The sequence below is a fragment of the Poecilia mexicana genome, unplaced genomic scaffold (assembly GCF_051168715.1).
Source record: "Poecilia mexicana isolate PSO_F unplaced genomic scaffold, ASM5116871v1 scaffold_1, whole genome shotgun sequence".
Lineage (NCBI taxonomy): Eukaryota > Metazoa > Chordata > Actinopteri > Cyprinodontiformes > Poeciliidae > Poecilia > Poecilia mexicana.
In genome coordinates this window covers 9,382,217-9,401,312 of record NW_028263370.1, presented here as the reverse complement: position 1 = coordinate 9,401,312, position 19,096 = coordinate 9,382,217, and the positions used below count along the sequence as shown (strand labels likewise).

Genomic DNA, 19,096 nt, shown 5'->3' with positions numbered 1-19,096 from the left:
TGTGCAGTTCAGGGCCTGAGCCACTGTGATCACAGAGCATGCAGATGATAAGTCTATAAATAGAAAGAATGGAAGCAGGAGGGACAAAAGCTATTTCCTTTGTAAAGCGATGCAAAAGAATAGCTAGTGCTGGAATGGATAAGCAAGAACCACTTGAACAAGTTGTGACTGTAATTACACTCTGCATTGCAAAAGTATTCACTCACCTTTTAAACCCTTTTTCATTTTATATTATATTATATTATATAAATATTTTATATTTTTTTTGTGAAACACTACTGTAGATTCCCAGCTGGATTTAGGTTTGGAGTTTAACTGGACCGTTCTGATGCATGAATATCCTTTGATTTACTCCATTGGTTTGTAGCTCAGTGTTTGGAGTTGTTGTCCTGTTGAAAGGTGAGCCCTCTCAGCCCCCTCATGATTGCCAGGGTTGACAGGAGCTCAATCCAGTCCCATCAACTCTGAACAGTTTCTTCGTTCCTGCTGAAAATTGCATCCCCGTGGCATCAGATGCACAGGGATGCCACATCATGCTTCGCAGTGAGGATGATGTGTTCAGGATGACGTTTTCTGCCAGATAAAGAGTTTTGCATGTAGGTCAACAAATTTAATTGTAGATTCCTCTGAGCGGAGCACTTTCTTCTACACGTGTGCTGGGTGTCTTACTCAGCCCATGTCGAACTTTCGATATTTTTAATATGTTTCTCTTTTATAAGCATGACAATCTCTCAAGTCTTCCAAAGAAGTCGGACATGGGGAGTTGACAGGTACCCATCCTACCGACAGATTCTCCCAACTGAGTTTCCAAAGCTACCATTGGTCACTTGGTTGCTTTTCTGAGTAATACTTTCTGTTGCCTAATTCTTCTCCACAGCTGTTTCCCTGGCCTGTCTGCTGTATGCATTGGTCTCCATGGTGCTGTTTGCTCTAAAAAGTACTGAAAAGGACTAAAGTACTAAAAAACTCTGAGGCTTTCACAGAATAACTTCAGTTATACCAACACTGAAGTACACACTCTACTTAGCTTCACGTGAAGGCAACTGGTTTGAGATGGATTTTATATAGGGGTAGTGGAGAAAAGCGGGGTGTATAAAATTGCACTCCACACTTTTGAGATTTATTTATTTGTAAATTATATTGAGTTGTGAAGATGAAAGTCCTGCAATAAAATTGGCTTACAATCTTTTGATCAGTCCAGGGAAAACAATGCAAAAAGTAAAATGCAAATGCCAGCATGAAAGTAAAATCCAGGAAATGGATCCAAAATTTGGATAATCATGCAACTGCCATTTTTCACGGGGTTTTTGCCGATTTCATGTTTTCAAAGCCATGTGTAGTGAACATCTTTGTCGCTTTTCAAGTATTGTGTCACTGAATAATTACTGTAAACGCAGCAGCAGAAAGCCACACATTTCTTCTGAAATTCACATCAGTGAGTTTTCAGGGAAAACAGAACTTCCAAAACAGAAGTGACTATGCGCTCATGATAATAAATGCTCGCTTGCAGAAAAGATCCTCTCCAGGTACGGATTAACACACATGCGCTATGGATATGCAGAGATGGCAATGGGTTCTTACAAGGTCAAACAAGTGTTACACCGGTTAAGTGCACACTTCATGTGCCTCAGTGAACCTGTGGCTTCCTGCAATCAGACTGTAGTTGTAAAGAGTGTCCTTGCGCATGTGGGCACATGATATGAGGGGTTCAACTATTATGACTCTCTCATATTTTACCCTTAAGGACAGTTGTGATATACAGGCAAAAACACACCATGAGGTTCAACAGAAGAAAATGCATTAGTTCATTTGTTGTGAAACAAGTGAGTTTTACACTATGTGTGATTTCATTCTTACTATGATTTCTCAATTTCAGCCAAAATTAAATTTGGCTGAAATGGCTCTCCATATTCAACATGATGCAAATGGAGTCGGAGAGACAGAAACTTAAATACAGCTTGATTAGCAGTTGAATGTGGTTTCTGCATGGCCTGAGCTTGGTGAACCAAATACTAGTTTAGTTTTGGTAAAGGCCAAGCAACTCAAAACACCTGCATCCTGGACATCACTGCAGAGAGGCTGCATTTGAGAAATACTCTAAAAATAAAAAACATTCTCCACAAATTAAAACATTATCTCCTACTCAGAAATTGACTGCGTTATATAACATCATGCAAAAGTACCAATAGCTCTTGAACATTTTATCTGCACAAATTTTGAATTGTACTTACTTTTAGCACAGATCATTAAGACATTATAAAATAAGGAGTACTATACATTTTTACACTTAAAGACCTGAAAAGTGTGCATTTGTATTTTAAGGCCTCCTGATTCAATGCTTTACCCAGTCACTAAAATTACAGGTAATCTTTTGTAGTTTGTCACTATACCTACCTGCTTTGCATGTCTAGAAACTGAAATGTGTACCAATTCTAGTTTGCAAAATGGATGAATAGTTTCTGTGAACATTATTTTAAGTTCTGCCATAGATTTCTAAATTAATTTAGCTCCAGGTAATTTTGAAACAGAACTTTGAGCTAAACCTTTTCATTGTAGCTCTGGATTTTTGTCCTGCAGGAAGTCAAAACTCTGTCAGCATCGCAAGTCTTTCGCAGCCTTGGCATGTTTTCTATTGTCCTATTGCTGTTTACGTTCTATTTTAGAGGTTGATCCATTTTTGACACAGCTCGCCCCTGTCCCTTCTGAAGAAAAGCTTGGTTGCTAATGTTCTCTACAAACCTCTGAGGCCTTAACAGAACAGCTGTGATTAAATTAAACTCAGGTGGATTAGATTAACAATTGGTTACACCTGATTTTAATGAGGGGTAAAAGGGTAAAAGAGGGCCAAATACAAACTCTTAACACACTTTTCAGACTTTCAGCAGTAAAAACATCTTACTATCGTGCATAATTTCCTTCTAATTTGTAATTCTACTTTCTGTTGGTATTTTAAAAATAAATAAATAAAAATCCATTGGTCTTTGTGGCAGCAGAGTAGAGGGAAAAAAGAGCTCTTCATGAGATCATTTATGCAAATGAAAGTGTTGCATACTTATCATCTAGACAGACAGTATCATCTGTCTTGGTGTGGCAGCTAACAACTGTGAACAGCTTCACATATTTTAGGTGGTTCTTCAGTTTGCACATCACTCTTGTTAAACTTGCTGACATCAACAGAACTCCAAAGCCACACACTAACTTACAACATAACTCGATATACTATCTTGCAGCATGGGCCCCATGAGGATCTCATGTGTCGCATATCACCAAGAGCATACAGCATAAACTGTGTTTGTGGTCCTTGGGGTCTTCATAATTCACGCTGAGAGTCACTTCCTCATTCTGATGTGTTGGTGTTTTCTTCAGAATGCAGTCCAACAAACATCTGGCTTCTAGCATGAGAAACTGCCTGCCATGCGCATAAAAAACTCAGATTTAAAAGCCTTTTGAAATTCATAACTCTTCTATTTCTGCGAAACCTCTGACACTTTTCTCTCATGCTTAGCTGGTGATGGATGGGGTAGAATTTTCCACTATCAAATTCAATTTCAAGAGCTGATCTCTGTCACATGATCTCGATTGACGCAATGGTCATGAATCATGACTGCAGACAGACCTGACTCTGCAAGATAAGAAAAAAAAGTAGCTAGCATAGTAGTAAAACTTTGACTGTTATGAAAGATTTTTTTTTTTTACAGTTTTGTGTACAATTAAAAGGGACATGTGACTAAAGCATCAAATTATGACAAAATTTGAATAAAGTTATAGACTGTTTGCCTTCAGTAGCAAAGAGAAATGGCTGTCATGTCATTTTTCCCCCTAAGGAAACATGAACAGGCATCATGATCTATGAGCTTCTGACTATCCATGAGTTTTCAGTTGTATAATTATAAACAAATATGACTACATCAACACCCTGTGAAATGTTTTAGAAGGCAGTCCTGCTCTGTTGGCAAAAGGGTTGTAAAAAAAATATGACATGGTGGTTACCAATAATGTTACTCCCCCCATGACCCAATTTAAAAAATGCTTAAATGAAGGTTGAATCTTAATTTTTCAGGATACAATTTGCTGTTGTAATAAAAAAAGTATTCTTTTTCTAAACACCATAATTTGTGCATAAAAAAGTTCTTACAGTGCATTCATGCTATCGCATTTATTAAAAGACGAGGCATGAATAAACATATTTAAAGGGAACTGTGTGTTGCAATGGTGCTTTATCTTCACAGCTGGCTCAGCTTGGTGTTATGGGCCCAGCTGAAGACTTTCAGAATGACTTGTACAGGAAATAAACACAAAACATCATCCGTGTGACTGAGTACTTGTCATGCCAAACGATATATGACTGAAGTATAATTGAGCCTTGCTGACTGAACAAATGCCGTTTATTCCACGGCCAAAACGCAGAAACCGTACTTCGAGAAGTTAGCTCACTTTGGGAAACCAAAACAACATCCAAGTTCAACTATATGAAAAACACCCATCCTCTTTCTCATTAGCCAATCAGACGCTTCCACACAGAGTAGAAAGCCAATCAGCATCGAAAAAGGCGGGCACTAGCGGCTGTTGCTAGGGTATATCGCCAATGACTTCACTCAGTCAAGCCAATGACATCGCAAAGAGGACTTTCATTGGCGTAGACGCACCTCAGGGAGGTTTTCTGATTGGATAGCGGTGTAATCAGTTGGTTTCCTGAGTTTAGGTGCTGCTGTTACTGTAGTTTGGAGTCGTCAGGACTCAGAAGTGAACGTAGCAGCGTTTGGGCTCCGCTGAAGAACAGCTTTTATTTTTCATCTTCATTCCATTATTTTATGAATTGTACACTTGTGTAGATAGATATATATTTTTTTCTATTTTTTTAAAGAACACCAAGACCCGGAGAAGATGGAACTGAATTCTCTTTTAATTTTGCTGGAGGCTGCAGAATATTTGGAGAGACGAGACAGAGGTATTTAAAGCTGAAGTGACAGGCATTTATTTAAAGGAGTTATTTTGTGACATAATAAATGAGGCTCGATGCTTCTGGGTTTTAACACTATCCTGCCTTCAGTGCAGGTATGATGTCACTTGTTTCTCAATGGGACACAGACAAGGCGATGGGTACAAAGTGGACCCAGAAACATGATGTGTTACAGAAAGAATGATGTAATCTAATTTTGTAGAGATACGACTTGTTTATGTCTTGTCGTTTTAGTATATGAAAACAGGGCTTAAAACAGTTGCATTAAAAATATGGGTTAATGTGCACTCTACCTTGATATAAAAAATGTTTGTACTAATGGATTATTTCTTGGAAGGATTTAGACATAATAGCAATTTCACGTTTCCCTGTATTGACTGGCTAACAGTAAACTAACATTTCATTATTTATTGTTTTATGTGTGTCCACAGAGGCAGAACATGGTTATGCGTCTGTTTTACCATACAGCAGTGACTTTTCCCGAAAGAAAACGAAAGCCACACCAATTTCCAGAAAAGCTCAGAACAATAGGTAAATATGTAGCTATATGTCTTGCCTTCACGTGCCATGCCATTGTAAACTCTAGCGGTGCATAAACATGAGTATAGCAGCCCTGCTGGTATGTATGTCTGGGCTGGGATCAGTGTGTTTTGGTCTCTCCAATCAACAGTGCCACGCGTACACTGTCAACTCTGCTGCCTCTGTCTGTTTCTGTGTTGCCCTCCCCATGCTGAGAGAACCGGAGAGGGAGAAAAACACACGCACACCCGACATGCATTTAACCTTTCGTTTCTGCAGCATGTCTCACACAGCCTGCCATGCTTTCACCTGGGTTAAAACGCTGTGTTTTTCATGTGGCGAGAGTGTTTTGTTTGGTGTGTCTGGTTGCAAAATGAAAGTCCTGCAAAAGAAAAACAGAGAGAGAAAGAGAGAGAGTGACAGAGGGTCGCATTTCAGGAACTGCAGTCCTGCACTTTCTTCCCACACTCTGACACACAGAACACAAGAAGGTTGTTGTTGTCCTCATGTTTTTTTTGGTTGAACCGTCAGTATTTAATTTTTTTTTTGGTCAGATCTCCGCTGAACGACCTCTCCCGCTTAGAAAACACATCCTCAAGATGTGCTACTGAACTGCACACAGACAAAATAAACGCAAGTTTCAGTTTTGATTCAATTTTACTTTATGATTTCTAGCTTGTTAGATAAATGACTGAAGGTTAATATTGAATCCTTTTCTCAGAATAGCTCTGCGTTCACCGCTTTGTGCCACTTTTGCATTGTAGTTCCATGCCTTCCTATTTATTCCCATGTGGGTTTGCATATCACTTTATTTTAGTACTTTTTATAGGCTTATTCTAATTATATATTATATGATATTTCTAATTATAGAAATGCTCAAAACTCATGTGTAATTTAATTTAATTTTGTATTATTCACTACGGACTTTATAATTAGGGAGATTCTGACCCATAAAAACCCCAAAATAACACAGAGTGACTTCCTGTTAGTAAATATTACCCTATTGGTGTAGAGTAGCCACATTTCCTTATAGCGGAGCATGAGTAGATTATAGAAGATTATTTTAAACCGATGTTTGTCAGTCTGCACAAATCTCCCAGTAGTAATGCATAGTCGGTACAAAATGTCCTGCTGAGATCAGCACTATTTAGTGCATAAAAAAGTTGTGTATCAAGTGACCTAAACTACAGAGATATGAAAGGGCAAAATGATGAACACTCACCCAAAATAACCCTGCCATGATGTTTTATTTAGAATATTTCCTTATGGTAGCAAAATTTCGAAAACTACTGTAAGTCGTTGGTCATCAGAGTGGGTACTCATTATCTCCAAAGGAGGAAACGAATTGGATCATGATTGGCAAAAAGATCCCGTGGAAGTCAACTCCTCTTATTAGAAAAGCTTTCAGTCTGCAAAGTTTTTGAAATGGCGATGGTGTAATGTGACAATCAACCCCTGAAGTCTGAGTCAGTTTACCTTTGACAATTCTTTCCCAATAATTTGTGCCATAATGCTCCCATTTCATGCCCACGTGCTCCCAGTTACACCTGTAAACAACCATTACAAACCCAAATATTTACCAGTTAGATGAATGTATTTCTCTTGATAGCATTACTGATTGTCGTTCTGATCACCGCATGGATTACTCGACTCTTATGAAATGTAAGAGATTCCGTCCTCTGATCAAACTTGTGTTTTGCAACTCTGAGTGACGTCCAGATGACTTTAAGTAAACCAGTGTCTTTAAATGATCTCTGTGGGTACAAAACATCCCTGACATGGGTTCGAATTGACACAAGGCTGTAAAGGTACAACATGGTATCGGTGCAAATTAATCCGAATTAAATTAAATTACATACTTAAATTATAGCGCATGTACAGTTGCAGGTGGCTTCAACCATAACATCTTTAAAATGTTGGTTTAGGTTGACACTGGAAACATACTTATGACTAATCATTAGCAAGTAATATTTTACCAGCAGGATATGACACTTTGGACATTTCATTAAACTTTAAACCATCACCACATTTGTATTAGATAGCTATTTACAGAGAAGCTTATAACCATTTACACAGGAAATGAAGGACGGAGGCAGTGTGCTACTGATGGTCATCCAGTGTGAAAACCATACTGATAGCAGAACATGTTAAACTTTTTTTGGTCAAAGTAAAGGAAAAGTGAGGCAGTGTAGTTTTTTTTTTTTTAATAGTTTATTTTTTTCCCCCAGTTTTGTCATAACTGGGTTGGAAATCCTTTACGTGTCGGAGTGTCATTAGTGGTGCGCAACGTCTCATCTCCATTTTCAGATATAAATAATTTGTTTCTCACTAAACAATCATCCAGTGCAAATGTAAGAATGACTTAAAGGTTCGCAAAATAGTGCTTGCGTCAACGTATGACTTTTTTTTTTTACATACAAGTTGTGGAAAAGCCTCTTTAGTCTTGGCCCCGCGAGGACCCAGCTTTGGTTCTCGGGTTAATCAAATCTGGATTTATACTAAAAAAAAAGAAAGAAAAAAAAAAGTTTACTGCTGCTGGATAAATGTAGAATTTTGCTGCTAAAATCTTAAATGACTCTTTCTGCATGCTGACAAACGAATCCTTGCATGTGACAAACCACAGCCTATTTGAAATGAAACTTGAGTCATTGATCGGGTAATAAATCTTTTAAGCTCATGTTGCTAAAAACAGAGTTGTCACACCAGATTGAGCTTCCCTTCATTTATCTCTGCGAAATGTATTGTGTCATATGGAGACACACCCACAATAGGAGACTAATCTGGAGTTTTTTTTTGTAACTATATGCTTTTTTTGAGACTTACTTGATCCTGGTGTGTAATAGTGTATTTAATTGGTCATTAACTATACCTGTTAGTCTGGATAAGTTGTGACTGTCTAAGAGAATTTGTATGATTTATATTTTTGTTTGTACAATTAAATGCTGATTAAGATTTATTTTATTTTTTTTAAGTTGATTTGTTAAATAGTTAGGAAGTAATTTCACAGTAGCAAACTATGCAGCGGGTGATCGGTTGAGGTTAAGAGCTAATATTTGGTTTTAAGTTTTGTGAAATTAAAACAATACTTCAAGTTCATCCAGTTCCTACAACATTCTGTTGGTCTTACAAGGAAATGCATCCTTTCAATAAACGGGTGAATGATGAAAAGGGAGTGCGGATGTGTGTGCCGGGTGTGGTGGCCCACACACATACCTGCGGAACGAACCCACGCCCACCGAGTTCGAGGACCAATTTTTCACTCCATCTTAATGTGACTGCCCTTAATTAAAACTCCTCCATTAGCTCTATGCACGGGCAGGCCCTTCAAGTTGGTGGGTGGACCTGAAGAAAATGTAACATTAATCAGGTTTAAAAAGGTGGTCGACTTGGCATAATTACGGGTGACATGTTTCTGAGTCTGTTCTCGGGGAGAATAAGCAAAATAGTATTTCACATGTACGCATAGCAAGAAGCGGTCCCCATTGAGTTTCTTTGAAATTATCGCTGTGTTTTGGCTGTTTACTAGTTTCTGTTTCACTGAGACTCCTCTGTACTACACTCGCATATAAATAGTCACATACAAAAAAAAGAGCTTTATTTTCAGCCTTGAATTCCTTCCTGTGAGTAGGGAAATGTTCAGGGGATGGCCTTTGCTGTGTTACTTCCTTCTAAAAACTGATACATGGCATCATTGGTTTTGCATGCCAGACACCATGCTTTTACATAACATGTAAAAATGTGTGGTTTAACCTGTGGGTTGGAGCATTCCCTTCTTCCTCCTCACGATTTCCTGCTCGGGCCTCGTGCTTTGACTGGGACATTTTCCTCCAATTTCTACATCTTTCAATAGCGCAACTTCCTCCGGGCTGGGAGCGAAGCTCTTTGTCTGCCTTCTTAGATCTGCAGCGGTGTGACATCCTGTGCTCCTTCTGGGATGATATTGTGCAGACGGGTCAGCCGTAACCCTTTCAGCACGTCAAACTGCCTTGTTGTTGCGGTACAGCTGTGGGAACCACTGCTTTCGTGAGCTTGGCAGGGGGAGATGAGGGGGGGGGGGGGCTCTAGGGTGGTGGAAAGTCTGAAAAGGGCTTGTTGTCAGTCTGGCCCCTTTTGTTGTTGCTGTTTTTGTTTTTGTTGCCACGGTATCCATGACACCCTCATGAACGGAGGGCCTGTTTCGGTTGCCCTCCCGGCTGCCTGCGTGTCACAACGGGGGGAGTCGCTCCTCGGAATAGCCCGTGTACGCTGAGGAATTCTGCAGCGTCTGAAGCCTCCAGACGTCTGAGAGCCGTTTTTATTCCGCGTCCTTCGCCGCTGATCAGCCGTCATGCAGAAACTGCAGCAGTGGCTGCAGCGTGCATGGGGTGTCACGGATCCCTTGTTGTGTGTGTGTATGTGGGGGGGGTATCAGTTCAGCTGAGCTCTCCCTGCATTTTCTCTTTGCAGCTATTGGCCACGATTGAAAAACACATCTTAAAATTGAGGCTCTGCTTTTAGAATGGCACTTAAAAGTTTTGAACTTTACATATATTTGTCATGAAGCTTGGCAGAAAGCTCTCCTCGGCTTCACTAAATTGTTCCAGTTTCGTAAAGCGGTAGCAGTAAAAATTGGTGAGAATTTGCAGTCAGCAGGGGTGTGACCCTCTGCTGCAGCTGGACGTCTCCCCTTGTAAATGTCGATCAGTTTTCCACTTCAGCTGTAAGGCAAACAGAACGGCTTTGGTTGTGGTGCGAGCTGTTTACTGCATGTCCTTTAAAACTTTTTTCTTTTTTTTTACTTACTTCATTACTTACTTAGCAACAATTCCCTCGTCCCATTTAAGATTCGTTGTCAAAAACCGTGTTGTTTGCTTAGGCTCATGTTCTTGTTACATGACCCACTTTCTGTTGATATTCTGTCCAGGGCCAGATGTGCTGCCTTTTTTCCTGCACAGTTTGTTCTCATCGTTTGATGTAGCAAATCAGAGCCACGGCATCACATTTTGGCTGCTACGTTGTAATTTAGAGCCTTTCTTATGATGGAACGTGTTTATGACTCCAGGTCAATTTGCAGCTCTGCCAATCCGAGCCCATACTTCATAAATTCACGTGTTTTCCATTTGTTATCTCTACACAAAATATTTCATATCCATTTTCCTAACCATCACATATCAGTTTATTTTTCTGGATAACATGATAAAGATAAACAGTCATAGAATGCATAGATCTAAATCCTAATCTCACAGTATATTACCCATTTGATTTGATTTTACACCTTAATTATATTGACAATGGTTGTGATGTCATCTTAAGTTAGTGTACTCTTTTGATATCAGCTAATCACAAAAAAACAAAAACAAAAACAAAAAAAACTAGGAGATATTATTTAACGGACTCATAACCATTTTTTCTTACAGTCGACTATGGGAAAATTATAGGATGTCTTAAAATTATTGGTTGTCAAAGCAGGTACAAAATCTTCCCAAGGCAAATACAAGTTGGCTCATGGTTTGTCAGGAAATTTCCCATGGCAAGCAGCTCCTTTCCTTGCTGGAAAACATAGATTTTCAAATGAATAATAATCCATCACACTACAGTGTGCAATTTTGTGTGAATGTTTCTATTTGTTCTAGTTTAGTGCAGGACATTTTGCCCCTTCCATGTCATACCTACTTCTACTTAGGGGGACATATATACTATGGATAAAAATAACAAAAACAAAAGAAATTCTTATATTTTGTGATATTAACATTTGCAGTGGTTTGAGCCGAAGAAAAACTGTATTTTAGTTCTTCATTTTTTAAAAATACTGCTGTGCTACTGAAACGGTACGAAATAATTATTTTCAGTCTTGTTTTGATGCTCTTATGAAACAGCAAGCAAGTATTTTTAAAGTTATTGTGTTATTGTTTCCATCATAATTTGACAAATTCTTATTAGAATATATATTTTTAACAATAAACTATAACATAATTGCCAACTTAATTCCATTTTGTACAGATCTAAGTAATCATTGCATATTAGTTAATTGGTAGTTTAATATTTTGATGAAATATATCATGTAAAATCCAAATCTCATATAATTTAATACAGACATGCTTATATTCAAAACTATTTCTATTGCTTTTGGTTTTGTTTCCAGTTTGGACCAGGAGACGGTAGCTTATGGGACTAATATAACCACATCTAATTTAATTTAGTTGAAAATTTAAATTTAATTCAGTTGAAAATTGTAATTTAATTCAGTTGAAAAATGAGCAGATTAGTGAAAATGACTTTAAATCAATGGTTGTCAAAGAGAAAAAGGAACATACTCACGGTGAGACGTTTGGCAGTACAACTTGTCACGTCGCATAAGGCTACTTTTCATACCTGAAAAATGCTGGTACAAAATTACCAAAATGGCAAAAGCGTGACATGGTAAAGGTTAAAAAAAAATTATGGAGACAAATATTTTTCTGAAGTGCTGAAATTGCTCAAATGAATTGTGACTTTTTAAAAAAAAAAAAAAATTCAAATGACACCCTATTTTTATTGATTGCGGTTCTAATATTCATTACAAAAGACAAAAGTAGAGTGTGAGTGACTTAATGAGTCCATGTAATAGTCACTTGAGTCACAATTTCTGTAAGTTTAGAAAATCTCTGTGAAAAGCCATTTGTCAGTGGGAGTACGAAACCTTTTCAAGGGGAGTACAAACTGACATGTGCAAAGCAAAAAACATTCAGACAGCATTGTATTGTACTTTTCAAAGCACAAAATGAAACCAGAAAGTTTTGTTTTCCTTTTTTTTTTTTTTTTTCTTAAATAAAGACAGACATGTTTTCAAAGTGCTCTGTGTGGTGTTGCCCTAATAGCGGATTTGGTATTGTTAACATTAGCCGCCGTGAAAGAGGCCTTAAGATGCTTAGAGGCAAACATGAGTTCCTTTGTGAGGATCCTGAGAATAACAGCTTATTACACACCTTTCTCCTGGGGTTATCTTTGTTGGCTGACCCCTCCCTGGCAGGTTAACAATGGTCTTGAATTTCCACCATCTGTACAGAATGTTCCTCACCAAGGATTTGTGTAATACAAACTCCTCATTAACCTTTAACCTTTCCGCCCTGATGATCATCAACAGCACTGGGAAGCTCAGGCTTAGGTCGACATGTGCTCTTGGAATAATATCTGGTTGACTCCTTACTACCTGTCTCGCCTGAATAAAACATACATTTTTCTCATCGTCTTATTAAATATTAATGCTAAATGAAAATCTGATGATGCTGAAGGGTCAGGCTGCCGATGGTTAAAAAGAACCTGTTGCCATGCCCGAGCATGTTTCTGTTCCTTCTTTGTCAAATCTCTTACAATATACTACACATTTGTTCATTTTGGAGCCTTTTTTGTTGCACCACATCACTGTGCAATGTAACCTCTCTGATCTGTTTGCATGTGCTTATTTGACTCTTCTCTCTAACATTTAGATAAAAAAACAAAAAAAAAAAAACAATTAGCCTTTTATTTTGACACAGAATCTCATGCTATGCGATGATCTTGGGGTGTTATGATCCTGGTCCTGACACTCGTCTTTTCTTCTTTCAGATCATCACACAATGAGCTTGAAAAACACAGGTAAGTTGATATTTGACACTCTGACACTCTGCAACACTGTGCATTTTCTTTAAGTCCGTTTGACTGGCGATTGTGTTTCCGAGCAGCAGGTAGAAATCAGATTTATTCCTCTTAGTGAAAATCAACCTGCAATGCAAATCAGATGTAGAGTCTTCCTCCAAGAGTCCATCGTGTCTGAAATTAGATAATGAGATGATTTGAAAGTGCAGCTTGACATGCATTAGATCTTTCTCCATTTCACAGCTGAAATCCGCAGGCAGACAGGCGGGGGGGGGAATCCTGTCAGAAATGAGATAATCCTGCCTAAAATAATGCTGTGAATGGAGGCGGAGAGGATCTGGACCCTTTTTTTTTTTTTTTTTTTTGTCATTTCTCCAGACTCAGAAGTCCACAGATGGCACGCACACTCTCTGATCTGGCTTTTTCCCAGCATGCAACACTCAAGCACAAAATTGTTTTTCTTCAGCTTATTTTTGGGAACGACTCTCACGATTCATGGTGTGGGCACGAGAGACACAGATGACTGTTTTTGCTCTGTTTAGACTTCCATCTTGCTAGGAAGCAAACTCCTTCGAGTTAGAAAAACAAAATAGTGATTTCCCGGCATTGCAGACTGCCTTGCAAAAATGTTCATACATACACATTAAAAATTTTATTTTTCATTTTACAACTACAAACTTGAAAGTATTTTGGTGGGATTTAGTTTGACAGGCTAACAATGAGTATTGTCTAATTATTAAGCAGAAGGGAAAGGATACATGGTTGTTGATATTTTTAAGCAATAAAAACTGGTTTTGTGGCATACATTTTTATTCAACTTCCCTGAATGAATACTTAGATCTTCACACAAGGTTGGCACATTATTATTATTATTATTATTATTTTTTTTTTTGCAAAATAGCTCAAACTCAGTCAGATTGAGTGGAGAGTATCTTTGAACATCAATTTTGTCCAAGTCTTGCCAGTGATTCTTAATGGAATATAGTTCTTGACTTTGACTGGGCCATTCTAGCACCTGCTCCATAGCAGTTCTGACTATATACTGTATGTCTGGAGTTGTTTTTCTGCTGCAAGGGGAATCTCTGCCCCAGTCTCAAGTCTTTTGAAGCCTCTAACAATTTTTTTTTTCTGATATCACCCTGTATTTAGTTCCATCCACCTTCCAATCAACTCTCACCAACTCTGACCCCACTGGAGAAAAAAAAGATTCCCCCATCATGATGCAGCCCCTACCAAGTTAGACCATGACAAGTGTGTGTTATTTTTCAGATATAATAGAGCTTTGCATGTAGGTCAAAGAGTTACATTTTGGTCTCCTCAGGCCTCCTTTCACATTTTTGCTGTGTCACTTACAAGTCTTTTGGCAAACTTTAAATTTGGCTATTTGTGCTTTTCCTTCCAACAATGGCTTTCTTCTTCCACTCTTCTATACCCCAAGGCCACATTTGTGAACTCATAGTTGCCTTATCAGCAGAAATTCAGCAGGTATGAATACTTTTGCAAGGCGCGATAAGACGATGTAAATTCTTTGGGCCCGTTGATTTCCTGTAAATGCAGCTGGCGTTCTTTTGTGGCTTTCAAGAAACAGCTGATGTGACCGGCAGCATATGAGCAGTGGCTGAAATGGGCGTGTTTAAATGCTGACACACGCTATCAGGGCTTGGGGTTTGCTAGTCACATGTCTGGCAGTGAGTAATAGTGTGTGTGTGTTGCATGAAGTGAAACAAGTAAGGACATATTCCTCCGTGACCTGCGAGACATAGACGTAGGTCCTGAATGATTACGCCGCAGGGGTTGAGACACAGAAGTTTCCTCATGTCCAATGACGGGTGTGGTTGGTTGCTACCAACGAAGTGATGATCAGCCAAATTGACAAATGCTCATGCCAGTAAAGACTTCTACATCCAGCTTCCACACTTCCCTTATCATAAGCTTGTTTAAAAAGGTAGATAGCCGTAACTATATTTAGTAAACACCTGAGTTCTCTTACCGTTTATCAACATCATGACCTTTACTGGGTATAATTGCCCCGTCAATATGTCATCATGTGTGTGTTTTTTTTTTTTTTTTTTTTTGTTAGACCTGTGACTGTTTGCATGGAAATTTTCCATCTCTGTTTGTAATGACAGGGCCCCATACACTCATCGATGTAATTTTCATTATTTGCAAAGCTATGAGGCGAATCTTTGTCTGAACATGTGCCCTCAAATTACAAGGTCCGTTGCACACGTCAGGACCTTGTGACGGTGCAGGTCCTGCGCTACATACTTTACCTGTCACATCTGGGTATACGTGGAAGAAATGGTAACTATTGATGCAATGTTGATTCTTTCCCGGCAAATCTTTACGGCACGCAAGCTCGACCCTTGTGAAAGCAGTCAGTTGAAAATTTACCAGGTTTTTGTTTTAAAGAGTGCAACACTGTGCAACTCTCCTGCCGGCCCACGGCGACATCCACATGTATTGTATTAAAATCCGCAGCAATAAAATATTAGCTAGGGTAACTATTTAAAACCCTTCAAACTAAATGTAAGGCTAGAATAATTGGTAGCGATTGCACACATGAGCTGGAAGACTCTTCTTGTTTGTTTTTTTTTATCAGCGGTGAGCAAAAACGTCATGCCTCTAGTGATACTGCTCTATCAGTGGGGGACTAGTTGTGGACATATGGCAAGCAGTGTGTATATATAATCTCACACTTTGCTGTGCCTGAAAATATCTGCAAATTCAGTGAATAATTTACGTCTGCTATAATTTGTTCTCTCTGTTAGAGAGTCCTTGCTGGCAACATCTGTCTGTTTTTGAGAGGGTTTTTATTTGGTCCACTGGGTTTAGCAAAGGAACCTACCATTTAACCTCTGTTTATATGCTGTTGTTGCTCTGAACGCGAATTGAACCCTTACCCCGTATGCACAAATCAACTTATTTGTACCGTTAAACTCCCAATAGCAGAAATATTAGCTACAGTAGCTAAAGTTGGAGATTTCTATTTCAGTTCAGCTGGTCTGCATTTTCAAGTTATGCCTAAAATATCACACCTAAAGCTAGCATAAATATTCGATCATTTTTGTGTTATAACAAGTATGGCAAATGTCTATGGATAATTAACTCTCTAGAATAGGACTAAGTAATACTTAAAACTGATTAGCACTAAAGCATATTTTCTCTTTTTAGTTTAGGGTTTCAGTGTCATTACATGATATGGATTTGTTCTAGTAGTCAGACTGTTGTGTTAAAATAAGAGCAGTTTTCTAGTCAGTGGTTGTCTAGGTCCTTTCCTTTTTTCTTCTCACGTCCAACAACTTCAATGAAGATGTTGAAAAATTCCTGGTCTGCTGATTAATTTTGAAACCAAAACTCTTCTGATTGTCTTGTTCAACCAGTTTGAAACATCTTTTTAGACACGCAGACATGCTAAATCCCCAGCAATCCCCAGTGTCGTAGTCATCACCTTTCTCTTCCATCGCGCCATCGGACGCCTCTTCAGGGAGGGGCTGCTGTTCGAGCCCTGACTCAGTGTCGTTTTGCGGTCAAAGGTTGGGATGTTTTGGTTCACCTTCCAAAAGTACAGAGCCATCCTTTAACATTCACAAGGCGGTCTAATTGGCAAATAAGTGTCCAGCTTAAATGCCGCAAGGCGTATTTTATAGGTGGGGTCTGGTTAGACATGCTACTGGAATTTATTATACCTGATTGGCAGGAATAAAATGTTTTACAGTTTGGTTTCCATGAAAGTATTTATGCAAAATCCACAATGTATGCCAAGTTTAACGCTGTCCTTCAAAAAAAAAAGAAAAAAAAATTCTCCTGGTAGATTTAAATGTATTATGTTTTCAACCAAGAAGTTGGTTTTTGAAATGAGACACAGAGCTCCAAGAATCAAACCATGTAAAAGGCATTTCACTGTCGGAAAGTTTATCTGATTGGAATGCCTCCTTGCCATCACCCTAATCTTTAGCTCCCTGCACAGATTCAAGTCAGACCACTCCAAAATGTTAACACTATTTCCTGTTAAAAGATAAATGTTGGTAAAATTAAGAGTCTTTTGATCTCAATCTTACAGAGGTATGAACAACTTAACTTAAGTGAATTATTGAGATTTATTTAATACAAAAATAATTTATGAAAGTGAATTAAATCTTAATCAATCCTAAGTGCGCAGATAGGGTTAGGGAGTGATGGCTAATATAAGGCACAGTGGCAATTTATCATTTACATCATAAATGAAAGAGCTTCTTCCTAAAAATAGACACACTTATAGCAATACCAATAGATGTGAAAAGAAGTCACGTTGCAGATTTATTGCAATAGTTTACAAACTAAATAGATGTGCTCAGTTCTACATTTCACTCCGGCATCAGTTTCTCTCACTGCTATGCTTTGATCTTCTGCTTTTGGGCGTCTGTCGCTGCTGCCTTGCCAGGCATTCAGGAGGCACCCTGCATATATTTGTGTCTCGTTATCAGACGGAGTCGTCTGCGGGGCGGGTGCTGGGGTCCCACTGGGTCATCTGTCCCCGACGTAGCCTGCTTATCTGCTGCAGCCCGACTTTAGCCACGGCAGCTCCATTTAGATGGCCTCTGTTGTGGTTCTGCTTATTCTTATGCTTTCTGCCCTTACCAGAGCTGCAGAGCTTCAGCTGGAGTTTATCGAGAAACCAATTGGTCCGGTGTGGTTGGTATCCTCTGGCATTGCTTCCTTCCCCTTTCTTTCTTTAACCGCTCTCGATGATGTCTGTGACGCGCTTATCGTGCCACATGTTTCCCTTTCGACCAGCGCTGAGAAGTTACTCAACCTTCCCTTTCCCTCGTGCCACCTGTTCACAGGAACTCTAAACTCAGTAAAATGTTGCTGAGCATTTGAGCTTCCACTTCTCTTCAACAAGGGAAGGATTGTCTCTCCTATTTTTACCGCTCTGGTTTTTGACATAATTGAGATCAGCAGATTTATTTTTTTCCTCCAAATAGTGTTTTCTCACTTCTCCGTCCTGCAGTGCAGACAGTGCGCCGACTGAGTCCCGTTTTAAATTCACACACACTTCAGGAGCGAGCAGGCCATTTGTCAGCCTAATCTTCTCGCTAATTAAATTTACTCCTCCGCTGTCCTCTACTCCTAGCTGAGATGAATGACTTTTCCCCCCTCGAAAAACTCCTGTGTGTGCCTATAGGGCAGTCGGCTCCCCGCTGAGCCATTTGAATTATACCCATGTTTGAACAAAAAGGCATCCCATGCACTCCCCTCTTGTTTCTTCACCCCTCTGCTTTCTCCCTCTTCACCCCAGAGACCACATCTGGTTTTTCTGTTATCTTGACTTCCCTTCCCCTCTCCACCTCCTTGTTCTGGCTCTCCGTTTCTGCTTGCTGAAAGTGTTTGAGTCAGCAGAACCCGAGGCAGGGCGAAGTTGCAGGACGACTTGCCTTTCACCGAACACCTTGATCAGTTTTGACCTGCTAGTTCTTTTGTTTTACTTTAGACCGCGAGGTGCAAAACCACTGTAAAAGCTGTCTTCTGCTTTGCTGATTAGCAGTTTCAACAGCGAGGAAAGTTTCTTTCCTCCCTCCAGGTTTGTTCAAATGTGATGTGTGCACACTCACATGATTGCGTGTGTAATTTACTTCCCCCTCTGCCACAGTGTCAGTTAAATTCCTCCTGTGCGTGGCGATCTGGAGTCCCAGGTCTTACATAAGCAGCTAATATAATGAATGATGATCATGGACACAGTCACATTCATTACAGTCACACTGCTCAAAGAATGAGGAGCAATAACAAGACTGAATGCTGCTGTTATACTGCACTGCATCAAGGCTGTCGCACATAAAAAACGGGAATATGACCAGACCGACTGCATAAAGACAAATTCTGTTTAGAAAAAAAAAAGATGTTTATTTTTATCTGTATCAGTCTGTAAAACATACACCGTTTGCAATTTCTAATATCAAAATGAAAAAGAAATTACTCGTTTTAGACTGGAGGATCTCACCTTACATGCATAGAAATTCTAAATTCTTAATTATGCATAACTTT

General features: G+C 39.1%; 1 protein-coding gene across 1 annotated transcript in view; it reads left to right on the top strand.

Moving 5' to 3' along the window:
• The first annotated feature begins 4,687 nt into the window (after positions 1–4,687).
• The window catches only part of mxd4 (MAX dimerization protein 4), a 32,968-nt gene continuing 18,559 nt past the window's right edge, over positions 4,688–19,096 (top strand). The window contains exons 1-3 of the mRNA XM_014989593.2: positions 4,688–4,948; positions 5,392–5,491; positions 13,043–13,072. Of these exons, the coding sequence (XP_014845079.1) occupies positions 4,885–4,948; positions 5,392–5,491; positions 13,043–13,072 (194 nt within the window). The 5' untranslated portion in view covers positions 4,688–4,884. The remainder of the gene's footprint in view (positions 4,949–5,391; positions 5,492–13,042; positions 13,073–19,096) is intronic.